The sequence below is a fragment of the Somniosus microcephalus genome, chromosome 4 (assembly GCF_052327205.1).
Source record: "Somniosus microcephalus isolate GS21.2 chromosome 4, FLI_Smic_1.0, whole genome shotgun sequence".
Taxonomy (NCBI): Eukaryota; Metazoa; Chordata; class Chondrichthyes; order Squaliformes; family Somniosidae; genus Somniosus; species Somniosus microcephalus.
Window position 1 is genome coordinate 348974041 of NC_140990.1, and position 9802 is coordinate 348983842.

General features: G+C 64.8%; 1 protein-coding gene across 1 annotated transcript in view; it reads right to left on the minus strand.

Moving 5' to 3' along the window:
- LOC147120758 (uncharacterized) overlaps positions 1-8976 on the minus strand; it is a gene marked incomplete at its 5' end in the record, with an annotated part of 84014 nt that extends 75038 nt beyond the window's left edge. Inside the window, 2 exons of the mRNA XM_085984257.1 lie at positions 6979-7350; positions 8728-8976. Coding sequence (XP_085840383.1) covers positions 6979-7350; positions 8728-8976 — 621 coding nt within the window. The remainder of the gene's footprint in view (positions 1-6978; positions 7351-8727) is intronic.
- Between the last annotated feature and the right edge of the window lie 826 nt (positions 8977-9802).

A 9802-nucleotide genomic window follows, 5' to 3' on the forward strand; every position in this document is an offset into this window, starting at 1 on the left:
GCCCCTCCGACATTGCGGCTCTCCCTCAGTACTGCCCCTCCGACAGAGCGGCGCTCCCTCAGTACTGCCCCTCCGACAGTGCAGCACTACCTCAGTACTGCCCCTCCGACAGTGCGGCTCTCCCTCAGTACTGCCCCTCCGACAGTGCGGCCCTCCTTCAGTACTGACCCACCGACAGTGCGGCGCTCCCTCAGTACTGCCCCTCTGACAATGCGGCTCTCCCTCAGTAATGAACCTCCGACAGTGCGGCGCTCCCTCAGTGCTGCCCCTCCGACAGTGCGGCGCTCCCTCAGTACTGCCCCTCCGACAGTGCGGCTCTCCCTCAGTACTGCCCCTCCGACAGTGCTGCGCTCCCCCAAGTAATGACCCTGTGACAGTGCAGCGCTCCCTCAGTACTGCCTCTCCGACAGTGCTGCACTCCCCCAAGTAATGACCCTGTGACAGTGCAGCGCTCCCTCAGTACTGACCCTCCGACAGTGCGGCTCTCCCTCAATACTGCCCCTCCGACAGTGCTGCGCTCCCCCAAGTAATGACCCTGTGACAGTGCAGCGCTCCCTCAGTACTGCCTCTCCGACAGTGCTGCGCTCCCCCAAGTAATGACCCTGTGACAGTGCAGCGCTCCCTCAGTACTGCCCCTCCGACAGTGCAGCTCTCCCTCAGTACTGCCCCTCCGACAAAGCAGCTCTCCCTCAGTACTGCCCCTCCGACAGTGTGGATCTCCCTCAGTACTGCCCCTCCGAAAGTGCGGCTCTCCCTCAGTACTGCCCCTCCGACAGTGCAGCTCTCCCTCAGTACTGCCCCTCCGACAGTGCAGCTCTCCCTCAGTACTGCCCCTCCGACAGTGCAGCTCCCCCTCAGTACTGCCCCTCCGACAGTGCGGCGCTCCCTCAGTACTGACCCTCCGACAGTGCGGCGCTCCCTCAGTACTGCCCCTCCGACAGTGCGGCTCTCCCTCAGTACTGACCCTCCGACAGTGCGGCGCTCCCTCAGTACTGCCCCTCCGACAGTGCGGCGCTCCCTCAGTACTGCCCCTCCGACAGTGCGGCTCTCGCTCAGTACTGCCCCTCCGACAGTGCGGCTCTCCCTCAGTACTCACCCTCCGACAGTGCGGCCCTCCCTCAGTACTGACCCACCGACAGTGCGGCGCTCCCTCAGTACTGCCCCTCTGACAATGCGGCTCTCCCTCAGTACTGCCCCTCCGACAGTGCGGCGCTGCCTCAGTACTGCCCCTCCGACAGTGCGGCTCTCCCTCAGTACTGCCCCTCCGACAGTGCGGCGCTCCCTCAGCACTGCCCCTCCGACAGTGCGGCGCTCCCTCAGTACTGACCCTCCGACACTGCGGCGCTCCCTCAGTACTGACCCTCCGACAGTGCGGCGCTCCCTCAGTACTGACCCTCCGACAGTATGGCGCTCCCTCAGTACTGCCCCTCCGACAGTGCGGCGCTCCCTCAGTAATGCCCCTCCGAAAGTGCGGCTCTCCCTCAGTGCTGCCCCTCCGACAGTGCGGCGCTCCCTCAGTACTGCCCCTCCGACAGTGCATCGCTCCCTCAGTACTGCCCCTCCGACAGTGCAGCACTACCTCAGTACTGCCCCTCCGACAGTGCGGCTCTCCCTCAGTACTGCCCCTCCGACAGTGCAGCTCCCCCTCAGTACTGCCCCTCCGACAGTGCGGTGCTCCCTCAGTACTGACCCTCCGACAGTGCGGCGCTCCCTCAGTACTGCCCCTCCGACAGTGCGGCGCTCCCTCAGTACTGCCCCTCCGACAGTGCGGCGCTCCCTCAGTACTGCCCCTCCGACAGTGCGGCTCTCGCTCAGTACTGACCCTCCGACAGTGCGGCGCTCCCTCAGTACTGCCCCTCCGACATTGCGGCTCTCCCTCAGTACTGCCCCTCCGACAGAGCGGCGCTCCCTCAGTACCGCCCCTCTTACAGTGCGGCTCTCCCTCAGTACTCACCCTCCGACAGTGCAGCACTACCTCAGTACTGCCCCTCCGACAGTGCGGCTCTCCCTCAGTACTGCCCCTCCGACAGTGCGGCCCTCCCTCAGTACTGACCCACCGACAGTGCGGCGCTCCCTCAGTACTGCCCCTCTGACAATGCGGCTCTCCCTCAGTACTGCCCCTCCGACAGTGCGGCGCTCCCTCAGTACTGCCCCTCCGACAGTGCGGCTCTCCCTCAGCACTGCCCCTCCGACAGTGCGGCGCTCCCTCAGTACTGACCCTCCGACACTGCGGCGCTCCCTCAGTACTGACCCTCCGACAGTGCGGCGCTCCCTCAGTACTGACCCTCCGACAGTATGGCGCTCCCTCAGTACTGCCCCTCCGACAGTGCGGCGCTCCCTCAGTACTGCCCCTCCGACAGTTCGGCACTTCCTCAGTACTGCCCCTCTGACAGTGCGGCTCTCCCTCAGTACTGACCCTCCGACAGTGCGGCGCTCCCTCAGTACTGCCCCTCCGACATTGCGGCTCTCCCTCAGTGCTGCCCCTCCGACAGTGCGGCGCTCCCTCAGTACTGCCCCTCCGACAGTGCATCGCTCCCTCAGTACTGCCCCTCCGACAGTGCGGCTCTCCCTCAGTACTGACCCTCCGACAGTGCGGCGCTCCCTCAGTACTGCCCCTCCGACAGTGCGGCGCTCCCTTGGTACTGCCCCTCCGACAGTGCAGCGCTCCCTCAGTACTGCCCTTCTGACAGTGCGGCGCTCCCTCAGTACTGACCCTCCGACAGTGCGGCGCTCCCTCAGTACTGCCCCTCCGACAATACGGCGCTCCCTTAATACCGCCCCTCCGACAGTGCAGCGCTCCCTCAGTACTGCCCCTCCGACAGTGCGGCGCTCCCTCGGTACTGCCCATCCGACAGTGCAGCGCTCCCTCAGTACTGCCCCTCCGACAGTGCAGCGCTCCCTCAGTACTGCCCCTCCGACAGTGCAGCGCTCCTTCAGTACTGCCCCTCCGACAGTGCAGCGCTCCCTCAGTGCTGACCCTCCGACAGTGCGGCGCTCCCTCAGTACTGCCCCTCCGACAGTGCAGCACTCCCTCAGTACTGCCCCTCCGACATTGCGGCGCTCCCTCAGTGCTGCCCCTCTGACAGTGCGGCACTCCCTCAGTACTGACCCTCCGACAGTATGGCGCTCCCTCAGTACTGCCCCTCCGACAGTGCGGTGCTCCCTCAGTACTGCCCCTCCGACAGTGCGGCGCTCCCTCAGTACTGCCCCTCCGACATTGCGGCGCTCCCTCAGTGCTGCCCCTCCGACAGTGCGGCGCTCCCACAGTACTGCCCCTCCGACAGTGCGGCTCTCCCTCAGTACTGACCCTCCGACAGTGCGGCGCTCCCTCAGTACTGCCCCTCCGACAGTGCGGCGCTCCCTCAGTACTGCCCCTCTGACAGTGCGGCTCTCCCTCAGTACTGACCTCCGACAGTGCGGCGCTCCCTCAGTACTGCCCCTCCGACATTGCGGCTCTCCCTCAGTACTGCCCCTCCGACAGAGCGGCGCTCCCTCAGTACTGCCCCTCTGACAGTGCGGCTCTCCCTCAGTACTCACCCTCCGACAGTGCAGCACTACCTCAGTACTGCCCCTCCGACAGTGCGGCTCTCCCTCAGTACTGCCCCTCCGACAGTGCGGCCCTCCCTCAGTACTGACCCACCGACAGTGCGGCGCTCCCTCAGTACTGCCCCTCTGACAGTGCGGCTCTCCCTCAGTAATGAACCTCCGACAGTGCGGCGCTCCCTCAGTGCTGCCCCTCCGACAGTGCGGCGCTCCCTCAGTACTGCCCCTCCGACAGTGCGGCTCTCCCTCAGTACTGACCCTCCGACAGTGCGGCGCTCCCTCAGTACTGACCCTCCAACAGTGCGGCGCTCCCTCAGGACTGCCCCTGTGATAGTGCGGCTCTCCCTCAGTACTGACCCTCCGACAGTGCGGCGCTCCCTCAGTGCTGACCCTCCGACAGTGCGGCGATCCCTCAGTACTGACTCTCTGACAGTGCGGCGCTCCCTCAGTACTGCCCCTCCGACAGTGCGGCGCTCCCTCAGTACTGCCCCTCCGACAGTGCTGCGCTCCCCCAAGTAATGACCTGTGACAGTGCAGCGCTCCCTCAGTACTGACCCTCCGACAGTGCGGCTCTTCCTCAGTACTGCCCCTCCGACAGTGCTGCGCTCCCCCAAGTAATGACCCTGTGACAGTGCAGCGCTCCCTCAGTACTGACCCTCCGACAGTGCGGCTCTCCCTCAGTACTGCCCCTCCGACAGTGCAGCTCTCCCTCAGTATTGACCCTCCGATAGTGCGGCTCTCCCTCAGTACTGCCCCTCCGACAGTGCAGCTCTCCCTCAGTACTGCCCCTCCGACAGAGCAGCTCTCCCTCAGTACTGCCCCTCCGACAGTGTGGCTCTCCCTCAGTACTGCCCCTCCGACAATGCGGCACTCCCTCAGTACTGCCCCTCCGACAGTGCAGCTCTCCCTCAGTACTGCCCCTCCGACAGTGCAGCTCCCCCTCAGTACTGCCCCTCCGACAGTGCGGCGCTCCCTCAGTACTGACCCTCCGACAGTGCGGCGCTCCCTCAGTACTGCCCCTCCGACAATACGGCGCTCCCTTAGTACTGCCCCTCCGACAGTGCAGCGCTCCCTCAGTACTGCCCTTCCGACAGTGCGGCGCTCCCTCAGTACTGCCCCTCCGACAATACGGCGCTCCCTTAGTACTGCCCCTCCGACAGTGCGGCGCTCCCTCGGTACTGCCCCTCCGACAGTGCAGCGCTCCCTCAGTACTGCCCTTCCGACAGTGCGGCGCTCCCTCAGTACTGCCCCTCCGACAGTGCGGCGCTCCCTCAGTACTGACCCTCCGACAATACGGCGCTCCCTCAGTACTGCCCCTCCGACAGTGCGGCGCTCCCTCAGTACTGCCCCTCCGAGAGTGCGGCGCTCCCTCAGTACTGCCCCTCTGACAGTGCGGCTCTCCCTCAGTAATGACCCTCCGACAGTGCGGCGCTCCCTCAGTACTGACCCTCCGACAGTGCGGCGCTCCCTCAGTACTGCCCCTCCGAGAGTGCGGCTCTCCCTCAGTACTGACCCTCCGACAGTGCCGCGCTCCCTCAGTGCTGCCCCTCCGACAGTGCGGCGCTCCCTTAGTACTGCCCCTCCGACATTGCGGCTCTCCCTCAGTACTGACCCTCCGACAGTGCGGCGCTCCCTCAGTACTGCCCCTCCGACAGTGCGGCGCTCCCTCAGTCCTGCCCCTCCGACAGTGCGGCGCTCCCTCAGTACTGCCCCTCCGGCAGTGCAGCTCTCCCTTAGTACTGCCCCTCCGACAGTGCAGCTCTCCCTCAGTACTGCCCCTCCGACAGTGCAGCTCTCCCTCATTACTGCCCCTCTGACAGTGCAGCTCTCCCTCAGTACTGCCCCTCCGACAGTGCAGCTCTCCCTCAGTACTGCCCCTCCGACAGTGCGGCTCTCCCTCAGTACTGCCCCTCCGACAGTACGGCGCTCCCTCAGTACTGCCCCTCCGACAGTGCGGCGCTCCCTCAGTACTGACCCTCCGACAGTGCGGCGCTCCCTCAGTACTGCCCCTCCGACAATACGGCGCTCCCTCAGTACTGCCCCTCCGACAGTGCAGCGCTCCCTCAGTACTGCCCCTCCGACAGTGCGGCGCTCCCTCAATACTGCCCTTCCGACAGTGCTGCGCACCCTCAGTACTGCCCCTCCGACAGTGCGGCGCTCCCTCAGTACTGACCCTCCGACAGTGCGGCGCTCCCTCAGTACTGCCCCTCCGACAATACGGCGCTCCCTCAGTACCGCCCCTCCGACAGTGCAGCGCTCCCTCAGTACTGACCCATCGACAGTGCGGCGCTCCCTCAGCACTGCCCCTCCGACAGTGCAGCACACCCTCAGTGCTGACCCTTCGACAGTGCAGTGCTCCCACAGTACTGCCCCACCGACAGTGCAGCTCTCCCTCTGTACTGACCTACTGACAGTGCAGTGCTTCACCAGTACTACCCCTCCTACTGTGCAGCGCACCCTCAGTGCTGCCCCGCCGACAGTGCAGCTCTCCCTCAGTACTGCCCCTCCGACAGTGCAGCTCTCCCTCTGTACTGCCTCTCCGACAGTGCAGTGCTCCCTCAGTACTGACCCTTCGACATTGTGGCACTCCCTCAGTACTGATCCTTCGACAGTGCAGCAGTCCCTCAGTTCTGCGCCTTCGCCAATGCAGCGATCCCTCCGTACTGAACTCCCAACAGTGCAGCACTCCCTCAGTACTGCCCCTCCGACAGTGCAGCGCTCCCTCAGTACTGCCACTCCAACAGTGCAGCGCTCCCTCAGTACTGCCCCTCCGATTGTGCAAAACTCCTTCAGTACTGCCCCTCAAAAATTGCAACTCTATCTCAGTACTGCCACTCAGACAGTGCTGCGCTCCCGCAGTGCTGCCCCTCCGACAGTGCAGCGCTCCCTCAGTACTGCCCCTCTGACAGTGCGCCTCTCCCTCAGTACTGACCTTTCGACTGTGCAGTGATCCCTCAGTACTGCCATTCCAAAAGTGCAGCACTCTCTCAGTACTGCCCCTCCGACTGTGCAATACTCCCTCAATACTATCCCTCCGACAGTGCAGAGCTCACTGAGAACAGCACCCACAACTGTGCAGCACTCACTGAGTACTACCCCTACAACTGTGCAGCACTCCCACAGTACTGCCCCTCCGACAGTGGAGCACTCCCACAGTACTGCCCCTCCGACAGTGCAGCGCTCACTCAATACTGCCCTTCCGACAGTGCTGCTCTCCCTCAGTACTGCCACTCCAACAGTGCTGCTCTCCCTCAGTACTGCCCCTCCGACAGTAAGGCTCTCCCTCAGTACAGCCCCTCCGACAGTGCGGCGCTATCTCAGTACTGCCCCTCCAACAGTGCGGCTCTCCCTCAGTACTGCCCCTCCGACAGTGCGGCGCTCCCTCAGTACTGCCCCTCCGACAGTGCGGTACTCCCTCAGTACTGCCCCTCCGACAGTGCGGCGCTCCCTCAGTACTGCCCCTCCGACAGTACGGCGCTCCCTCAGTACTGCCCCTCCGACAGTGCGGCGCTCCCTCAGTACTTCCCCACCGACAGTGCGGCGCTCCCTCAGTACTGCCCCTCCGACAGTGCGGCTCTCCCTCAGTACTGCCCCTCCGACAGTGCGGCGCTCTCTCAGTACTGCCCCTCCGACAGTGCGGCGCTCCCTCAGTACTGAACCTCCGACAGTGCGGCGCTCCCTCAGTACTGATCCTCCGACAGTGCGGCGCTCCCTCAGTACTGACCCTCCGACAGTATGGCGCTCCCTCAGTACTGCCCCTCCGACAGTGCGGCGCTCCCTCAGTACTGCCCCTCCGACAGTGCGGCGCTCCCTCAGTACTGCCCCTCCGACAGTGCGGTGCCCCCTCAGTAATGTCCCTCCGACATTGCGGCGCTCCCTCATTACTGCCCCTCCGACAGTGCGGCGCTCCCTCAGTACTGCCCCTCCGACAGTGCGGCTCTCCCTCAGTACTGACCCTCCGACAGTGCGGCGCTCCCTCAGTACTGCCCCTCCGACAGTGCGGCGCTCCCTCAGTACTGCCCCTCTGACAGTGCGGCTCTCCCTCAGTACTGACCCTCCGACAGTGCGGCGCTCCCTCAGTACTGCCCCTCCGACAGTGCGGCTCTCCCTCAGTACTGCCCCTCCGACAGTGCGGCTCTCCCTCAGTACTGACCCTCCGACAGTGCGGCGTTCCCTCAGTACTGCCCCTCCGACAGTGCGGCTCTCCCTCAGTACTGCCCCTCCGACAGTGCGGCGCTCCCTCAGTACTGCCCTTCCGACAGTGCATCGCTCCCTCAGTACTGCCCCTCCGACAGTGCAGCACTACCTCAGTACTGCCCCTCTGACAGTGCAGCGCTCCCTCAGTACTGCCCCTCCGACAGTGCGGCGCTCCCTCAGTACTGATCCTCCGACAGTGCGGCGCTCCCTCAGTACTGCCCCTCCGACAGTGCGGCTCTCCCTCAGTAATGACCCTCCGACAGTGCGGCGCTCCCTCAATGCTGCCCCTCCGACAGTGCGGCGCTCCCTCAGTACTGCCCCTCCGACATTGCGGATCTGCCTCAGTACTGACCCTCCGACAGTGCGGCGCTCCCTCAGTACTGCCCCTCCGACAGTACGGCGCTCCCTCAGTACTGCCCCTCCGACAGTGCGGCGCTCCCTCAGTACTGCCCCTCCGACAGTGCGGCGCTCCCTCAGTACTGCCCCTTTGACAGTGCGGCTCTCCCTCAGTGATCCCCCTCCGACAGTGCGGCTCTCCCTCAGTACTCCCCCTCTGACAGTGCAGCTCTCCCTCAGTACTGACCCTCCGACAGTGCGGCCCTCCCTCAGTGCTGACCCTCCGACAGTGCGGCGCTCCCTCAGTACTGCCCCTCCGACAGTGCGGTGGTCCCTCAGTACTGCCCCTCCGACAGTGCGGCGCTCCTTCAGTAGTGCCCCTCCGACAGTGCGGCGCTCCCTCAGTACTGACTTTCTGACAGTGCGGCGCTCCCTCAGTACTGCCCCTCCGACAGTGCGGCGCTCCCTCAGTACTGCCCCTCCGACAGTGCAACGCTACCCCAGTACTGACCCTGTGACAGTGCAGCGCTCCCTCAGTACTGCCCCTCCGACAGTGCAGCTCTTTCTCAGTACTGCTCCTCCGACATTGCGGCTCTCCCTCAGTACTGCCCCTCTGACAGTGCAGCTCTCCCTCAGTACTGCCTCTCCGACAGTGCAGCTCTCCCTCAGTACTGCCCCTCCGACAGTGCAGCTCTCCCTCAGTACTGCCCCTCCGACAGAGCAGCTCTCCCTCAGTACTGCCCCTCCGACAGTGCGGCTCTCCCTCAGCACTGCCCCTCCGACAGTGCGGCTCTCCCTCAGTACTGCCCCTCCGACAGTGCGGCTCTCCCTCAGTACTGCCCCTCCGACAGTGCAGCTACCCCTCAGTACTGCCCCTCCGACAGTGCGGCGCTCCCTCAGTACTGACCCTCCGACAGTGCGGCGCTCCCTCAGTACTGCCCCTCCGACAATACGGCGCTCCCTCAGTACTGCCCCTCCGACAGTGCAGCGCTCCCTCAGTACTGCCCCTCCGACAATGCGGCGCTCCCTCGGTACTGCCACTCCGACAGTGCAGCGCTCCCTCAGAACTGCCCTTCCGACAGTGCGGCGCTCCCTCAGTGCTGCCCCTCCGACAGTGCAGCGCTCCCTCAGTACTGCCCCTCCGACAGTGCAGCGCTCCTTCAGTACTGCCCCTCCGACAGTGCAGCGCTCCCTCAGTACTGACCCTCCGACAGTGCGGCACTCCCTCAGTACTGCCCTTCCGACAGTGCAGCACTCCCTCAGTACTGACCTACTGAAAGTGCAGTGCTTCACCAGTACTACCCCTCCTGCAGTGCAGCGCACCCTCAGTGCTGCCCCGCCGACAGTGCGGCGCTCCCTCAGTACTGACCCTCCGACAGTGCGGCGCTCCCTCAGTACTGACTCTCTGACAGTGCGGCGCTCCCTCAGTACTGCCCCTCCGACAGTGCGGCGCTCCCTCAGTACTGCCCCTCTGACAGTGCTGCGCTCAGCCAAGTAATGACCCTGTGACAGTGCAGCGCTCCCTCAGTACTGCCCCTCCGACAGTGCAGCTCTTCCTCAGTACTGCCCCTCCGACAGTGCTGCGCTCCCCCAAGTAATGACCCTGTGACAGTGCAGCGCTCCCTCTATACTGACCCTCCGACAGTGCGGCTCTCCCTCAGTACTGCCCCTCCGACAGTGCGGCGCTCCCTCAGTACTGACCCTCCGACAGTGCGGCGCTCCCTCA